The sequence below is a fragment of the Lutra lutra genome, chromosome 4 (assembly GCF_902655055.1).
Source record: "Lutra lutra chromosome 4, mLutLut1.2, whole genome shotgun sequence".
NCBI classification, from domain to species: Eukaryota; Metazoa; Chordata; class Mammalia; order Carnivora; family Mustelidae; genus Lutra; species Lutra lutra.
The window spans coordinates 197,015,324-197,034,089 of NC_062281.1; the positions used below are offsets into that span (position 1 = coordinate 197,015,324).

Below are 18,766 nucleotides of genomic sequence, written 5' to 3' on the forward strand. Positions count from 1 at the left end.
CAGGCGCTCTCTGCCTTTCGTCCTCCTTTGTCACGTTTTCAGAGCTGTCGTCCTATGTGCCCCCATCATCCGCGGTTCTGCCTTTCCCCACAAACATTCTTGGCCGTTTGAGGAAGCTTGAGTTGCCCTTTACTTTGACCCCAGTGTTGACCATCTCTAGTGCTCCTCCTGCCTTTCCGAGGGTGAGAGCTTTCTTCTGCGTTCTCTTCAGCTTAATGAGTTCGCTTTAGTTTTGTTGTTGTTGCTGTTTAAGATTTTATTTATTTGACAGAGAGAGACATAGCGAGAAAGGAAATACAGGCAGGGGGAATGGGAGAGGAGAAGCAGGCTCCCCACTGAGCAGAGAGCCTGACGTGCAGCTCAGTCCCAGGACCCTGAGCCCAAGGCAGATGCTTAACGACGGAGCCACCCAGACGCCCCAGTATCTTGAATTTGTAAAGCTTTGTTTTTTACTAAATTAGGGACATTTTAGGCCAGTCCTCAAAAATATTTTCTGTTCTGTAGTCCCCTCTCCTTTTGCACTTCAGTGTGTGGGTTTTCGTATGGTCCTGTGGGGTCCTGGGACTCTCTTCTTTTTTTGGCAGTCTCCCCCTTCTGCAGTCTGTCCTCGGGTTCATGGGACTTCTGTCACCTTCAGTGTTCTGACCACCCAGCAGCCCGATACGTCAGATGTTCTGTTTTCAGATTGTAGAATTTTTGTTTGCTTTTTAAAAAATATCCATTACTATTCTTCTGCTGAGATTTCCCGTCTTTTTATTTATTTCGTGTATATTTGGTATCCTTCGTGGTTCCGAGAGCCGTCCTCAGAACCGTCGTCTGCCGTTTCAACAACAAATCCTCTTGGGGTTGATCTTGGTGGCTCTTTCCTCTTCAGTACGGGTGACACTTCCTATTAGTACGATTAGTAATTTTGAACACCTCCCTGGCCCAGGGACGTGTCGCGTTGTCAAGGATGTACTCTTGTGTTCCGGCAAACCGTGCTGCGCGCCTTCAGGCAGCCACAGAAACCTTGGCTGTCCTTTCCCGTCAGCCGGGCCTCGTGGAGCCCGCTCTTCGCCCATGGAGTTCCCGTGTGAGCTCTGGCCCTTAGGTGCGAGGTTGAGGGCTCCCGCTCTGTGGCTTTCCCCTTCTAGGCTTTCTTCTTTCCCTTTCCGACCATGGTTGTCTGCAGATCTGCCCGCTGCCTAATCAAGAAGGTCAGACAGGGATCTTACCCGTGTGGCATGAGATGGGGACCTGCCACCAAAACACACTCCGTGCCTTTCTTCTTTCCAAGTGTAGGCTCGCCTCCTTGAGGTCTGCCCTTGCTTCCTGCACCTTTAAGATGCTTCTTTATTTGTTTCAAAGATTTTATTTTTAAGCAGTCTCCATACCCACTGTGGGGCTTGAACTCATGACCCTGAGATTAAGAGCCAGCCAGGCACCCCTGTTTGTTTTGTATTTGTCCAGAGCTCCTGGTTGTTTTCTGTGGGAACGTTGCTCCTCTGGGTGGGAACTGCTGCCCCACAGCCGGAGGCCGGGGTAGCCTCTCTGCACGGTCCTCGTGAGCCGCGTGATTCTGTCCAGGGAGCACACCTCATAAACCGCTTTGTTTCTCACACTGATGAGCTTCCAACACAGAAAAAACATATGTTCTTAATGTTTATCAGTCCCTGATTTATCCTCAGATTCAGTATATTGACTTCCATTTTTAATTAAGGCTTTAAAGTTTTTAACACTGCATTTGTCAAAAAAAGAAATATATGAGGCTTAGAGGAAATATTTTGCAATTTTTGTTTTCTTCCTGTGTCACGAAATTTGACTTCCTGAGAGTTGAGTGGTTCCTTAAAAACATTTGGCCTCTTAAGAATATGTATTACTGGGGCGCCTGGGTGGGTGGCTCAGTGGGTTAAGCCTCTGCCTTCAGCTCGGGTCACGGTCTCAGGGTCCTGGGATCGAGCCCCGCATTGGGCTCTCTGCTCAGCAGGGAGCCTGCTTCCCCCTCTCTCTGCCTGCCTCTCTGCCTGCTTGTGATCTCTGTCAAATAAATAAATAAATAAAATCTTTATTTTAAAAAAAGTGTATGTATTATCTTCTTCAGACATGATACATAATTTTCATCTTCAAGTCAATAAAGGTTGAAATCTGATAAGCTTAAAATAATCTTATTTTAGTCAGAGGATACAGGTGTGAACTGTTAGTGGGTTCAGCACATTGGAGGGTTTATGGTCGTTGTCTCGTCTCAGACCTGGGCATCCGTCCGTCGCTTAGGATGCCTCTCTCTGGCCTGAGCATCAAGTTGAGAACTCTTTGTTAAGCCATGGTGGGGACATTTTCTTGTAGAATCTTAGATAGTACTCCTGTGAGTGCTGTTACCAGCAGGCGTACTGAATCCTTCCTAGTCGTGGCTGAGGCCCAGGATGGGAATCGTGCACTCAGCCTTGGGAATTAAGGCTCTTTGTAATCATTTGTGGCCTGCTCTTGTTTCCGTGCAACGTGAGGGTCCACATGGAACCAACAGAAGCTTCTTTCTGTAGAGTCAGCTACCCAGGGTTTGGATACTCTCTGCCCGCACTTCAGAGAGGAGCACTTGATGGTGCTCCGTCTTACAGAGCAGAGGATGCCTCTGGGAGCGGCTGGTGGACTGAGGTCCGTCCCGGTGATGGAGAGGAGACATTTATTATCGTTAGTATAAATGTATTACACACAGAATACCACTTTCAAAGTGCTATTTGGTGGAAATCCTCATGTTTGAGACTGAGGAGCTCCCTAAAGACTCACATCGGACGAAAGTGTCAGGCCTGGTGTCACAGACTGTTCTGAGAGCTGGTCTCTGCATGCTAATAAGGAGAGAATGGACACCTGCTTTCAGAGGTCCCTTCCTTCCCAAACATGTCATTGCAGTGTGGACACAGTGCCCTTCCTGACATCAGACGCATAAACATTTTGATCAGGAGTTTAGCCAGAAATTTTCTGGGTACAACATGGTATGTTGTCTGTGACTGCCTAGCATTCCTGCCAAACCGGCTGTGGTGGCTAAAACTTTGTTTTGTAGGGATGGTTTGTTCATACAATCTGAGGCTGAATATTTTACATCCACGTGAGCGCGCAGTGGCCAGACCCACTTTGCACTAATGACTCGTTTCTCTGGCGCACGCCGGCAGACTCTGCTGTGGGCAGATCGTCACTCTGCCCCAGGGTTACCCCGGGCTGCTTGTTGGCACCGTCGTCGTTGGCAGTGAGTTAAATGTGACGTGCTTTGGGCTTTAGGCTTCGGGTGTGTGTGTGTCACAGTCTGGTCCCGCTGCCCACTAAGTAATCTCACGGATGGTTCTGGGGGGTCGGGCTGCCTGACGCCTGGTGGGGTGCAGGGCTCATGGTGCTGTCTGCTCAGTGCTTGCCCCTTGGCTTCCCTCTGGATGGCTCCCTTGGCCTCCTTTCCATCTGGCCCGCTTAGCAGCTCCAGCAGAGAAAGAGCCTCTTTTTCTAGGGTGGCTGCAGGTCCTGGTCTGTGCCTGCCATTGGCCACACTAGGTTCCACACCCACCCAGCCAGCCTCCTGGACAGACTGCCTAGATCCAGACCTCACACCATCCTGGAAGGATGATGGCAAACTGCCCAAAACCCCAAGCTCTGAGGGGACGAGGCCACACAGCCTTGTGAATGCATCCGAAGCTGTTTCTAGTCTGCTTACGTTTTCATCTGATTGCGTCTTCTGCCATTTACACTTTATAAATTTGTTTCTCTTTGGGTACTGTAAACTCTCTTAACTCTGACTTACTTACATACTTATTTAAGAGGGGGAGGGAGAGAGGCAAGCTCCACGCCCAGCACAGAGCCCAATGCGGGGCTCGATCCCACGACCCAGAGATCTCGACGTGAGCCAAAATCAGTCAAACCCTTAATGACTGAACAACCCAGGCACCCCAAGCTCTTCTGACTCTTAATAAAACCCTTCTTTGGCATTTCCTCACTCTCACATCTTTGAGTTGCTTTGTCGTGTCTTTTTTCCCTTTTTACCAAACTCCTCAAGCAGCGCGCTTGGTCTCTGCTCTCGGCCACCGCATACACCGCAGAGGGAGGCGGGTGGTTTTCCCTCTAGCTTGGAGCTGGAAGGCGCTCCCTCCCAGAGCAGAAGCTGCCCAGATGCTGCACAAGCCCCTGCTGGTGGGCGCCCGTGGTGGGGCCCTGTACCTCCACCTCCAGCTTCGACTCAGCCATGGTGCCCACCCTGGTGCCCTGGTGCTCTCCAGGGGCAGGCTGGCCTCCACCAGCACCACATGCTCATTGGAGAAATTTGGGGAGATAACTTTAAATGCTCTTCCTTTGTGTTTTTAACCTGTAATCTCATCCAGAACTGTGATGTTTCAAAAGAGTCGAGCGAGCGTTGGTGGTATAGTGGTGAGCATAGCTGCCTTCCAAAAGAGTCGAGCGAGTCCAGGGGCACCTGCGTGGCTCAGTGGGTGAAACCTCTGCCTTTGGCTTGGGTCATGATCTCAGGGTCCTGGGATCAAGCCCCACATCGGGCTCTCTGCTCAGCGGGGAGCCTGCTCCCCACCCCTGCCTGCCTCTCTGCCTACTTGTGATCTCTGTCTGTCAAATAAATAAATAAAATCTTTAAAAAAAAAAAAGAAAGAGTTGAGAGAGCTCCATTGCCTGCTGATGTGTTCCTGTTGCTGGATATGTGGCTGTTTCCCATTTGTCGGTAGTGTGAACGTCCTTGTAAGTGAATGACCCCTCAAGCTCATAGCCATTTTCTTGGGATAAGTTACCTTCATTGGGCCTTTGGTCTTGGGGGAGCCACATAAGTCACTCTTCTACCCACATTAGTACTCGGTTTTGCTCTCTCTGGGTCAGTAGCTTTTCTAATGCAGAAGTAAGTGTATTCGCTTCTCGAGCAACAGATTTCCAGCCAGACAACCTGCTCTGTCAGGACGTCCTGCCTCTGTCCTCCGGGCCTCGGCTGACAGCACTCCCTGATCTCCCCCTGGTCCCTGACCCAGGCGCCTGCTCTCTGCACTACCGGTTTCAAGCCTCCTGTCTCTGGACTGTGGCAGCCTGGTCCCTGCCCCAGGCTGTCCCCAGCATGTCCTGACACTGTCCTCCATGGTTTCTGTGAGGGGCACAGGGACACCCTCGTGCCCGTGCACCTCCAGACTCGGCTCCCATGCTTGACAAAGCTGTGCTTTCCCAGCCCCTGTGTAGGCTCCCAAAAGACAGCAGCGCCATTGGCGGGACACTGGGTAGCACACCCTGAACTTGGTGCAGACCCCATATCCACAGACACACACACCTGCTGGGTGCTGTCTTCCCCTGAGGTAACCCCCTGTCCACGTACAGACACACGTGTCTGCACCAAACACAGTCCTCCCAGGTCATGTATTCATTCTTCAGTAACAGAGGTGGTAACTGCCGACTTTTCAGAGCCCATGGAGTGCACACACAGCTCCGCTCCTGTTCTCTGGGACCACCCCCAGTTACTGGGGAGACTGGGGCTCATCACAGAACGTAGTGCTGCTTCAGCCACTGCCTGAGGACTGGGCCATGTATTTCTGATTTCAGAGCCCACATTCTGTTTTCTTTCTTTCTTTTTCTTTTTCTTTTTCTTTTTCTTTTTTTTTTTTTTTTTGAGAGAGCGTGGGAAAGCGAGAGCGGGGTGGGGGGCCGGGCAGCGGGAGACTCTCAAGCAGACTTCCACCTGGCACAGAGCCCTCCACCTGGAAATTGGGACCTGAGCCAAAATTAAGAGTCGGCTGCTTTAACCTCCTGAGCCCCCCAGGTGCCCCTGAGTCCACATTTTGAAGCCACTGACTGTGTCCAGCCCGGTGGCTCTTCTGAGGCTGTCCTGGTCTCATGGTGGGCCCACAGGTCAGGTGCACAGTGTGGATGTGGTATCGGGTGATCTCTCGGCACAGGCCACTGCTCACCTAGCTGGGCACTGATGCACCCCGGGGCTGCCTACTGTCCCTATGGGTGGGTGTGACCTGGGCTCTGGGAAGTGCTTGACCATACATCCTTTTCTAGGCACATGGATAATGTTTAGAAGTTGTCATTGCTAAGTATTTTGGCAATATTTCTTAGATAAATGCTTTGTTTTCCCTGTATTCTTATACTTTTCCATACCAATACTCTTCTATGGGTTTCTTCTTTGTGTGTGTTTTGTTTTTTATTTCACTGATTTGCACAGCGTTGTATGTGGCTCTGCTGTGGACTGGGAATAAGGATTTCTGGGCAAATGAGGCAGGGCGTCCTGTCCTTGCAAGAGAGGCAGTGTTGCTGCCCCTTCCATCTGACGCCTAGCCAGCTGGGGTGTGGGCGGCGCTGGCGCTGTGCTGGCCAGCCCACTGAGCACACTCCTGCTGGGGTCAGATTGGTTGACCCTGCACTTCTAGTTCTTGGGGTCCCTTACAGTAGAACAAAATTGTGAACTGCGGTAAACAGAGCTAATTTAGTAGAAATCATAATGTGGAGGTACTGCAGAATCGGTTTCCCGGTTTACCTTTCCTCCTAGCACACGTCGGTGCAGGCTAGGGGTCTCCTACGTCCCAGCCTCAGCCTCCCAATCTCGGCTCCACAGCTCTGCCTCCCGCACGCTCGGCAGGGCGGGTGCTCGGGCAGCACACAACTGCTCCCATGCCACCCTCCGTACCGTAGCGTCCTGGAGAAAACAAATCCACTGCTCCACCTGGCACCCCAGCCCCAGCTCTGTGCCTTCCCGGAGGGCTCGGGAGGCCTCTGCAGACCACCTTCTCCCCTTCCCCTAACATGTGCTCGCTGTCTCTGCCCCTGGAGTGTGAGCTCCGGGAGGGAAAGGAGCGCTCCTTTGCTCACGGATGTGTTCCAGGCGCCGAGACGAGTGGGTGTGTGAGTGGGAAGGGAACCTCTGTCCCCGCATGTGGGTCAGAGGAGCGGAGGCGGGGCGTGTTCCCTGTACCCGCCCCGTGTTCACCAGGGTGCGGGGCAGGTAGCTTACTGCCTCCCCTTTGTGCTGGGCCCGCGCCTCCTGGCCTGGGGGCTGTGAGCCGGCGGTGCTGTGCGCGAGGCCCGGTGTCGCCAACAAGGCAGCCGTCTTCACCTGCACGCGGGACTCCCAGGGGTAGTCGTTCTTCCGGAGTGTGTCTCTGTTTACAGGACCTTAGAGTTGGGGCGGGGCGGGGCTTGCAGATTGGGGCCGTCATCCGTGTCTGTTTTCCAGGTTACCTGTCCTGCTGCCGCTTCCTGGATGACAATCAGATCGTCACCAGCTCTGGGGACACCACCTGGTAAGCATCTGAGCGCCATGCCTTTCTCCCACTGCTTGCCTTGGATGTGTAGGAAATAAGGTTCTTGGCGTTAATTAGGCCATCTTTCATTAGTCTGAAGCGGCCGTGAGGCGTCAAACACAAGTGCGGGAGTGATGAGTGAGTTCATTGTACTCTGCAGATGTTAAAGCTCCAAGTTTAGTTTTGAACAAGGAAGGACTGACTCACAGACGTTGAGGCTGCAGCTGTACGGGAAATGCCCGTTTTTCTTTCCATGCACACGCTCCCTGGCCGGCCGACACTCAGCAGTGCTCTGGGGGAGCGGGCGTGCTCGCCTGCGCTCTCGGTGGGACGCGGTGCCGCGTGGACCCGGCGGAGCTCAGGGCATGGGGGCGCGATGGCAGGCGGACTGTGCGGACTTCCCCGAGTTCGAGCTGTTCCCTTGCCTAGAGTTAGAGAATCTCTGGAACGTCTCCATGTGCGGCACCAGGACACACAGTGTGTGTGATCAGATAGGTTGGTTGGTGCAGATCACATTTTTAATCATTTCCTGTTGAAAAGAGTAAGCCGTCTGCTGAGGCTGCAGGTTCGCCTTAAGGGTTATTAACATCATTTGGTTTGGTTCAGACAGGGATTTTAGGAGTCGTTTCAGACTGAAACTCCCTGGGGGCTTTTCTGGTCTTGAGACATGATGTAGTCGCATGCCCTGTGCTGGGGCCTGATTCCCAGACACAGCTGGTCCTCGTCTTCAAGGTGTCCTTTTTGTATAAACTTTGAAAGCTCACAAGAGAGGTGTAATCTAGATTGTCAATTTTGGGAAGAATTTCTTTATTAGAAGATAATTTTTATTTTTATTTTTTTTAAGATTTTATTTATTTATTTGACAGAGAGAGATCACAAGTAGACGGAGAGGCAGGCAGAGAGAGAGAGGGAAGCAGACTTCCCGCTGAGCAGAGAGCCCGATGTGGGACTCGATCCCAGGACCCTGAGATCATGACCTGAGCCGAAGGCAGCGGCTTAACCCACTGAGCCACCCAGGCGCCCCAGAAGATAATTTTTAAAGCTTTATCATTTACAAATAAGTGTTTTTCAGAGTCCTGGGCACATTTTGTTTCCTCCCTGTAGTCCCTCAGGCCCCAGGCAAGGAACCCCACACGGTGTAGGTGTGAACGGTGTGAGTGGGTTTGCGTCGGAGCCGGAGGTCCTGGCAGGCTGGCATGGACTGAGCGGTTTTCAGTGGGGACGCTTCCTAGAGTCTGTAGCACAGAACATGGCACGTGCCGCCCTCGTGGCTCTGTCTACGTGTCACTGTACACCCCCCCACCCCCCCACCCCACCCCCGTCTGGAGCTGCTTGGTGGATGCCACTGGGCACCAGATGCAGGGCCGCTTGTGAGCCCTGTTCCATTTGTGGCTTCGTTTCCCTTCCACACAGTCATATGACAGAATTTAGATTTTGTCGGGAGAAAAAGTGCAGAGGTCTGCTGTGGTCCTAGATGGTCTGAGGGACAGTTTGTCACATGACTGCTTATCTGACAGAGTGAGGTGACTGCTTGTCCTGTGTCCGTGCTACAGTGCTCTGTGGGACATCGAGACCGGCCAGCAGACGACCACGTTCACTGGACACACTGGGGATGTTATGAGCCTCTCCCTCGCTCCTGACACCAGACTGTTTGTCTCTGGTGCTTGTGACGCTTCAGCCAAACTCTGGGATGTGCGAGAAGGGATGTGCCGGCAAACTTTCACCGGCCACGAGTCTGACATCAATGCCATCTGTGTGAGTAGGGGTGAAGCTGTGGGTCGGGGGCCTTTGCAAGCCGTTAGCAAGTTAGATTACTTCTTGTTTGCTGCAGAACTCCTCAGGTTCTTAAATGTGTTCAGGGTTAGCGGTTCCGTGTTTTGTGTGCACCTCTAACCTATTTTACGAAAAGTTCCCTATAGCAAACTGAGGTGGGATGCATTCTGTCTTCATGACACCAGCAAATTCTGTGCCACTGTTCACCCCACAGACACTGGGGTTGGGCCTGTTGTGTGCAGGGACCTGCTCCCAGCCCCGGGGCAAGCCAGCGATCGGTACCCTGGCTTCCCTCTAGTTGGGGGGGCAAACGAGGCAGTAGTCAGCCCAGTCAGCACAGCCTCTTAGGAGCGGGAGGCAGAAGCTGAGCTTTGAGTAGGAACCTTACACCCTCGGTCCCTCCCTGAGGTTGGGGCACAGCCAGCGAAAGGAACCTTCCCTTCGCCACATCACCCTGATGTGAGGGGCTCTTGCGAGAAGATGTGAAGGGTGGGGTCTGGTTGGTTGGGGCTTGGGGTCCCTTCTCCACAAGGCTGGTCTGGCTGCTGGTGGCTCTCAGGGGTGACCGTGCTCTTCCTGATCCCCTGGGAAGTAGTTAATCGTGAAGCGTAGTCCAATCTGGGGAAGACAGCGGCTGCATCTGTCCCAGTACCGACATCCTCACGTGCAGGTGCCCAGGCAGCTGCCGCTCCGACCCGCCGTGTCGGCCGGAGCCCAGCCCCTGCTGACCTTGCTGTCCCGTGCCAGCAAGAGCCCTGCTGTCGGGCAGTCCTGTTTCCAGGACTTCTCTTTGTGTATTTGCACACTCTCTTCACTTGCTTTCTAGTTCTTTCCAAACGGCAACGCATTTGCCACTGGCTCAGATGACGCCACCTGCAGGCTGTTCGACCTTCGTGCGGACCAGGAGCTCATGACTTATTCCCATGACAACATCATCTGCGGGATCACCTCGGTGTCTTTCTCCAAGAGCGGTCGCCTCCTCCTCGCGGGGTACGATGACTTCAACTGCAACGTGTGGGATGCACTCAAGGCCGACAGGGCAGGTAGGTGCTCGCTGGGCCCTCCTGGGCCTCCTAGGGGGCTCGGGTAGCACGTTCGAGGATGGACGTGATGCACTGAGGCTGGAATGTTTAGCTCTGTGCCAGCCGTGCTGCTAAGAAACACGCGCCTGGGTACGCCTGCCCGCCTCATGGCATGGCCCACTGGAGGGCTGGGGTCAGGCCAGGGCGTCTGTGCTCGGGCTGTCCGGGTGCACGGGCTTCCAGAGCGCCGGCATCTCCCCCCACGCTTACCGTGTGCGGTGCACGTGGACAGCCGTGTGAGGTGCTGGCTCTTCGGGGCCCTTGCCTCGCTTTCTGTCCCCTCTGGTTGTACATGGTGGAACTGTGTCAGCTAAGTGTGGAGCACAGGCTTGGCCCGGTGTGCCCAGTGAAGTATGAAGTCTGAAGTTCACATATCAAAGGCGAGTGTGTGGTTGTCAAGTGCATGAAAATTCAGCTTGTACAGGGGCGTCTGGCTGGCTCACTCGGTGATGCGTGCGACTCTTGATCTCAGGGTTGTTAGTTCAAGCCCCACACAGGGTGTAGAGATTGCTTAAAAATGAAATATGTGTGTGTGTATGTATGTATGTATGAATTATTTCCTTTTAAGATTTATGTTTTTATTTTAGAGAGAGCACGAGCAGGGGGAGGGGACAGAGGAGAAGTGGACTTACCGCTGAGTGTGGAGGTGGACACAGAGCTCAGTCTCCCCACCCTGAGATCATGACCTGAGCCGAAACCAACAGTCACACGCTTAACTGACTGAGCCACCCAGGGGCCCCAAGAATAAAATCTTAAAAAGTAGTAATAAAATACAAGTTGCACAAAAGATGAGAAACTGTCTGTATTAAACATGGACAGTCAGGCAGCTCCGTTGAATCGATACGTTCAGAATATTTCAATTCTGTATCTTGGCGGGGGAGGCACGGAGCATGACTCGGGGGTCTCCTGGGGTTGTTATGTGACCTCCTAGTTTCCGATGGACCTTTTCCCGCCCCGGGCTGAGCTCCCCTCCGGCCTGCTCCCTCTTGAAGACCTCTTGCTCCCGCCGCCTCTGCCCCAGCCGTTCCCTGGTCGCGGCGCCATGGCAGAGAACACTGCTCCATCCGGCGAGGCTGTTTTCGCAGTTGGGACACTAGGGCCTGTAGGAAATGGACAGGGGTTCTCTGAAATCAGCCGACAGGAGGCCTGTCTCACTGTGGCTTCAGCGTGGGCCGCCACGTGGCGTCCCGTTGGCCTTCCCCTTCCTGCGTTTGTCACCGGCCCTCTGAGCCTTGTGCCCTGGGCTAGACTTCAGGGGTTATAATGAGGAACAGCCTATAGCCTTGCACTCTTGGGTCGCAGTTGCCCTGAGATTGAGATGGTTGGATTTGCTTTTGCTGAAAGATTTACTTATTTTAGAGAGAGAGGGAGTGCACTAGTGGGAGGGGCGGAGGGAGAGAGAAGCAGGCGGACTGCACACTGAGCGGGAATCCCAGCGTCCCTTTCAGTCTCCTGACCCCGTGCCCGTGAGCGGAGCGGAAATCCAGAGTCAGACGCCCCACTGACGAGTCCCCCGGGCGCCCCTTATTTAAGGTTCTCGCCATCACGCGTACACTCAGGAGCTGGCGCGAGAGGCCCTGAGTTCTCCGCTGCTTTGTGCCCTCCTTACCGGGTCTGCTCCTTGTCCTGCTCTTCTCTTCCTAGCGGACTTGGCCCCCAGCGCTTCTGTGCGCTCCGCGGGGGCTTCTTCCCCAGCCGGAGGTGCCTGCGCACGGCTCGCTGAGCTGTACTCGTCCTGGGGGAGCGCAGCTTCTCCTCCTCCTGGCCTCGTCCTTTCCTGCCATGGGGGTGTTGCAGGGGCTGGGCCTCAGGGCCCAGGGGTCCCGCGAGGTCCCGCCACCCAGCCCTGCGTCGCATCACCACGTCACTGCCCGCTGGGGCGCCCTGGATCCCGGGGTGACCGGCTGTCCTCTGCCCTCAGGTGTCTTGGCCGGGCACGACAACCGCGTCAGCTGCCTGGGGGTGACTGATGACGGGATGGCCGTGGCGACAGGGTCCTGGGATAGCTTCCTCAAGATCTGGAACTAACAACAGGTAACAGGACAGCCCAGCGTGCCCCTCACAGCACAGGGCATTCGGGCTGCCGGGGCTCCCGCCGGGAGCTGACCCGGGACTGTGGGGAGGTGAGGCCTCGGCCCCTGAGCCACGAGCCCTGGAGGCGGGGACGGGAGGAAGAGCCGTGGCTCTGGCTCCAGGTGTTGTCTTTTTACGTTTCTTTAAACTGTTTCAAAACAGCAGGCAGACGTCGTGGCGACTGGAAGATCATTCCAACCTTGAAGCGTGACAGTGATAGCATTTCCAATCCACCCCTACTAACGCGGACGCCCTTCCCCCCTCAGAACTTCAAAAGGGCAAGACCTTTTCCTTCACTTATTGCTGAAACCAAGAGCACAATTCCCACGAAGAGAAGAATCTCTGTGCTGTAAACTCAAAACAAATTGTGCATTCCTCCCGGGACCATTGTCTTTGTTTTCTTTTTTGTCTCAAATGAATTTAAAAGGAAATACTATAATAAACGTGCTAACCAGAAGGTAAACCTGAGTGTAATTGCGAGGCAGACACACCTTTTCACTAGTTCATTTGAATTTTAGGTCAGTGACCCTGTTTTGTGCTGTTCATGCAAAACAAGTTGAGGATTTTATCTTGTAATTGGTTCTGAATTTCAGGTCGTGTTCGTAACAGGATTTTGCAAACATTCATGTTTCCTTTTTAAAATCGATTCCTTTACGTCCGGTAGTTACACAGAGGAAGAGGGTGTGGTGCAGCCTCTCTGAAGTTGTTAATGATGTAAATTGAGTCCCTCACTTTTGAGTTTGTCTCGTGTCACATAATCGTTACGCACAAACACGGCTCAGAAAAGAAGATGCGAATAAGGAAAGGCACCAGGCACACGCTGCGGGCGGCCTTGAATGCGCGATCAGGCACCTTCTGGCCCCGCCCTCCACTCGTCCTCCTGCCTTCTCCGTTCAGTTCTTAATCTCACCTTGGCTTTCCTCGTGAAGTCATGAAGTCGGAGGGAGGTGGGTCACGAGAGCCCGACACTACCCTGCGCCCTGCCCCCCAGCCATCAGGAACCTCTGTTTTCCAGAGAGGCGCCCGTCCTGTGCTTGGATAGTCAGTCAATTATTTGTGTATGAAACCATGTACAAATCAATGTTTTGAAAATAATGATCTCAAACTTTCTAAGTTAAATTTTAAAAAATTTGATCGTTTGCCATATTGGGTGGGTTTACTCTTAGAATCGCATGCTGTAGAAATGCTCAAAAGCGCATACAGGACCCAGTCCTTAGATGTTGTTTTTCTTTTAAGAAATAACCTCTTTACAGTTGTAACCACTGCGGCTCTGCCCCTCACGGCTGCTCCGCACCAGCGTCGGAAGCCGGGCGGCCAGCAGCGCCACATGCTTGGGCAGCGGGATCGTCACTGTTTCTTTCTTTCTCTTGGGGAAAAAAAAAACATCCTGTTCCAAACGATCACTGTTGGATTCAGGGGCGGGGGTGGGGGGCAGGGACCGGAGACCCCGGCCTTCCTCTGTAACTTCCTCCTGGCCTGTCTCGGCCATGGAGCCAGCCTTCTGCACCAATTCTGTAAGGAGGCCGATCGTTCTCGAACACAGACCTCCCCGGTCCCGCTGGAGGCCCGTGGCCGGCAGCAGTGTGGGAGACAGCAGTGCTGGGGGTGCCCCCTGCGCCTGAGCCCACTTCCCAGCAGCAGTGGTGGCTTCTCTCTGCCCGTGTCTGCGGCAGCCCGTGGAGAACCGTGCTGTGACGTGCAGCAGGCCTGGATCTGGCAGAGAGAACGAGCACGAGCCCTCCCTCCTTTCCATCCACACCTCTGTAGCGCTCTCTGCACCCTGTGCCCCTCACTGTTTGTATTTAATTTTAAAGTCAGTGTATTGCAAGGAGGCTGGATGCAAGATAGATACTATATTAAACTGTACTGTTATTTAAGATGTAATAAAGCAGTTTGACATGAGGGACTTCGGTGTGGCTGTTTATTTGCCAGGCTGTTTGGGGTCCTGACGGCAGCCCTGTCGTCCTGGCCGCCCTGCTCTGGGAGGTCGGCTGGAGCTGGTCGTGTGGGCTGTCCCACGGCTGCCCGTTTCTCTGCCAGGTCTTTCATCCCCATCACCAAGAGTCCATGAAAGGAGGGCCGGGTCCTCTGCCGGGTCCCCGCAGCTCTCCACCACCCAGACCGTGCCCCCCACCGCTCCCGACCTCTCGGGCCGCTGCCCAGGGTGCGTGGGGTGTCCCCAGGTGGCCCTCCCTCCGGTCTCTTGTCTTCTGGGCCTGAGCCCCTTGCTTCTTCCTCTTCCCTCTGGAAGATGTCTGAGGACGTTGCTCCTGCTGACTGTTTTTGACCTCAGTCTGGATAAAAAGAACTGCAGCTCGCTCGGAAGGAAAATAAGCATCTGCCACCAAAGCGTGAGCAGCGAGTCAGAACGGGCCGCGCTCCCGAAGGCCCCGCACCTGGGCGGCCCCGTTCCTTCCTCACTCTTCGTTACTTTGTCAGCAGTAACCTGGTAGTGTTCATGGGTTAAATGTTGGTACTTTTTCATAAATAAGTGAAGACTGCTCTCCATGGGAAGTACTCCCACCTGAGTCTCTGTTCTCCCAATTATCAGCAAGATGGAGCAGCGGGGGCTTCCTGAGTGCTCCTGTGAGGACCAGGGGTGCTGTCTCCTCGGAGACTGGCAGCCTGAATGGTGGGTTTGCCTGGCTTCAACCTCCTCCCCCACAGCTCCCTGAAAGGCACTGCCAGCTGTCTTATGAAATGCCAGAGAGCATCCAAGGTGCCCCTGGGGCTGACAGCCAGAGTCCTTGGGAGGGAGGTTCTCCTAGGATCAGAAAGCAGGTGGTTAGGGGCGCCTGGGTGGCTCAGTCAGTTAAAGCGGCTGCCCCCAGCTCAGGTCATGATCCCAGGGTCCTGGGCTCAAGCCCCACATCAGGCTCTCTGCTCAGCAGGGGAATCTGCTTCTCCCTCTCCCTGCCACTCCGCCTGCTTGTGCACACGTGCTCTCTCATTCTCTGTCTCTGTTCAATAAGTACAATGTTTAAAAAAAAAGAAAGAAAGGTGGTTAGCCTGCCCAGGGGCACACCCTGGAGTGGGCACGAAGTGGGCATGGGGTAAAATGGAACCTGGTAGCCCTCGGATGCCTACCTGTTCCCTCTCTCCGGTGCCCCAGCCTGGCACCCAGCATGCCCCCTGTTCCCTGACCCCAGGGCAGAGAAGCTGACATGGCCTCTGCATGGTGCGGCCTCTGCGGCCTCTCTGCGGCCTCTGCGGCCTCTGCTGCATTACTGTCCCACATTCTCACCAAAGCAGTCACTGGAAACGGGCATCAGTAGAGGCATCTAGAAAGGGGCACCTGTGCTGCTTGGGTGGACTGTGCTAGTTCTCAACCTTCAGGCACAGAACTCAGGGTTGCCAAGACAGAGTGGACCCTTTAGCATTTGGCCTGTGCTGCTGGGACAGTTCCGGGAAGTGACCTGTCGCTCTGTGCCACGTGTCCCCCTCCAGGGTGCCCACCCTGCTCCCTTCCACTGCTCCAGTCTCCCCTGCAACCACCGCCCCTCCTGTTCCAGTCGTGGCCCTGCCCTTGGGGACACACCTGTTGCAGGCACGCTGTCCAAGCCCCACACGGAGCCCTCGGAGGCTAGACTCCAGCTGGAGCCTCCCTCTGACTTCTAGGGCCCTGTCCCCACCACACCCACTCAGTGTTGTGCCCCAGATGGATACTGGGGTCTCCTGCCACCTCCCATAGACCCTGGCCCTCAACCTGGCCCCACCAGCCCTGGGGGCTGCCCAGAGGGGTATGCCGTCCAGGCAGCGTCCCCCTTCTTCCTAGCACTCTGTCTGCCCCCACCACTGCATGCTTCTTGAGTCCAGTCAATGCCCCTTCTGGAGCCAAAGGCAGACTGTGCCCTTCATGTCCTCGCTGCAGGTTACTTGGCCTATCTGTGCCCGGGATTCCCCGAGTGAAAACCACAGACAACAAAAGCACCTGCTTCCTTGAGCCCCTGTATGCAGGTGTCAGACCCCACCCGCCCCAGGCAGCCACTGCCTCTGCCCCACGGGGGCTCCTTCCAGCTGCTGGCAAGGCATGCCCCTTCACGGAGCACCCCGGTGAGAAGCTGACCGTCCACTCGAAGATCTTTTTCCCTGCTGAACTGTGTGCATGGCACTTCATAGGTCAGCAGGAAGAAGGGCTACTCCGCTCCATCCCCCAAAACCGCTCCAAACAGGACACTGCGACATTGGCAATTCCAGACACTGGCCCCTGGGAAGGAATGGCCATGCGGGAGGGGCTGGACTTGTCCCATGGGTACTAACCAGAGGCCTGAGGCTGGGGATGGAGGAGATGACCTCTGCATACCCCAAGACACCCCGACCTCCACAGGGAGCCTTGATCCCTCCCTGCCACCCCTGTCACCCAAGGCTCCTGGCCACTTCCCCTTTTGAATACTGGGCAGTCTCTTCACCTCCCCCGACCCCTGCCAGGCACAGCTGAGGCCAACTTCCCCGTGAGCTGAGAGCACCCAGCTCCACCTGAGAGCCAGGACCACCCAACTGCACTCAAAATCTAGGACCCCCCACCCTACCTGAATGAGTCCAGGTCTGAGCAGGCAGCCTACCTGGCTCTACCTTCCATGGCCCAGGCTCCCTTATCCTACCACCTAACCCACTGACTCTGCTGTCCGCCATCATTCCATCCTCAGAAGACGGTGCATCTAGGTTTAGGGGTCTGAGGGTTCAATAAAACCAGAGTCACAAGTCACGTTTCAGAAAAATGCAAAGGGGGGCGCCTGGGTGGCTCAGTGGGTTAAGCCGCTGCCTTCGGCTCAGGTCATGATCCCAGGTCCTGGGTTCGAGCCCCACATCGGGCTTTCTGCTCAGCAGGGACCCTGCTTCCTCCTCTCTCTCTGCCTGCCTCTCTGCTTACTTGTGATTTCTCTCTGTCAAATAAATAAATAAAATCCTTAAAAAAAAAAAAAGAAAAAGAAAAATGCAAAGAAACAAATACTACTGCTGGGAAAGCTTTACCTGAGAGCCTCGGAGGCAGAACCCCCAACCTCAGCCCCACCCAAACTCACCTGCCTGGCATCCCCCACCCCCACACTGGCCTTTGTCCCTGCTGCTGGCCCTTCCCTCTCCCCAGCAGGCCTGGCTTATTCCTATTCCACCTTTGGACTCAGCCCAAGCAAAACTTCTAGGAAACTTCCGGTGCCCCAAGGAACCCCTCCCAGCACTGGCTTCCATTATTGCTGGTCAGCGCTTGAGGGGGCTGGGTGGGGCTAGGGCCTGCTGGGAGGAATTGCACAATCTGGTCAGCGGAAGGAAGCCACAGCCCCTGTGTTCTCATCCCTGAAATGGGGAAGCACTCCCGTGTGAAGTCTTGAGGTCTACCGTGGACAGAGGCTTTCCATTACTATAGCTATCTGCACAAGTTCCCTTTACAGAGGGGCACATAGGAAGGGGCCTGCCGTGTGACTTTGGCTAGTTACCAGACTGGCTCTCCTGCCCCGGTGCCCTCTCTATAGACTTCCTGCTCCGGAAGGTTCTTTGGAGGCTCAGTCCAGTCCCTAGAACATACTAAGTGCTGGATCAAGCATTAATTTTCTGTTAATGAACATGTGCAAAATACACAGCTCAAAAGGCTTCTCCCCCTGTGGGTGTGGCTGGCTCTCACTTTCGGGAAGTGGTTGGGTTTCCAAAATAACCAGATGGGGAAGTTACAGAGCTTGAGAAATCCCCCCAAGTTCCTGATATCCTTGCCCCCTTTTCTACTCACTCTTGGTGACCCCACTGCCCAGTGGTCCCAGGACAGTAGTGAGACATGTCCTGTTTTGTGCCCATCTGTGTTTGGAGTCTCTGCACACAGGGCCAGAAGACCTCACCAGAGGAGACTGAGCACCGCAGGTATGTGCGCAGGGGAAACGCGCAGCCAGGCTGCCACAGAGGACTCCATTCCACACAAGGTGGGGAGCCCTGCGTGTACACACGGAATAACGGTGGGCACATGGGGAGCCAGGCAGGTCACCAAGGACCGAACGGTGCACTACCCCAGTTCTTCTACAGTGACCCCTTATTCGCAGACGTGTCCCTGGAGCTTGGCACACTGTTGGGACACCTGACTCCTGGGTGGACTGAGGGGGGAGGCCTGGAGCTCCACCTGAAGCTACAAAGTGGGTAACTGTGTCCTTGGTCCCCTTCCTCTCTCCTCTGTGTCCTCGAGTGGTGATGGTGAGGCGGGTGGGGGATGACGGTGCCAGCAGGTCACCCTGGAGGGGCCCCTTTGACATCCCAGGCCCAGAGCCCCTGTAGCCCCGGTGGCGTTAGGGCCCCGCCGCGCTGCTTGGGGTGGGAGAGGCCCGCGGCGCCCCTCCCCCGCCGCACCCGCTGGCTGTCCGGAGGGGCCTCGCTGTCGCAGCTGCCCGCAACCAGTTTTAGTCCCCAAAACATGTGCCTTCTGAGCAGATTCACACCCCGTCAGTGACGGTATCCTAAGCGGGTGCTGTCACCCCTCGCGGGGGTCAGCAGCCAGCCCACCCCGCCCGCGGTGGAGGGGAGCGGGGGTGGCAAGGGGGCAGGGGCAAGGGGCGCGAGTGGACGTGCTGCCAACGCGGCGGGATAAGTGGGAACCAAGGTTCTTCGCGGCGGCCGCTATCG

General features: G+C 55.0%; 1 protein-coding gene across 4 annotated transcripts in view; it reads left to right on the forward strand.

Moving 5' to 3' along the window:
- Positions 1-12,632, forward strand: part of GNB1 (G protein subunit beta 1) — an 84,477-nt gene extending 71,845 nt beyond the window's left edge. For 2 of the 4 annotated variants that reach the window (XM_047724371.1, XM_047724372.1), the window contains exons 7-11: positions 7,175-7,241; positions 8,795-8,996; positions 9,841-10,057; positions 12,018-12,130; positions 12,332-12,632. In XM_047724371.1, coding sequence (XP_047580327.1) covers positions 7,175-7,241; positions 8,795-8,996; positions 9,841-10,057; positions 12,018-12,124 — 593 coding nt within the window. In that variant the 3' untranslated portion in view covers positions 12,125-12,130; positions 12,332-12,632. Of the gene's footprint in view, positions 1-7,174; positions 7,242-8,794; positions 8,997-9,840; positions 10,058-12,017; positions 12,131-12,326 lie in introns of all 4 variants that reach the window. The other 2 variants (XM_047724373.1, XM_047724374.1) reach the window with 2 other exon arrangements.
- Positions 12,633-18,766: the final 6,134 nt, after the last annotated feature.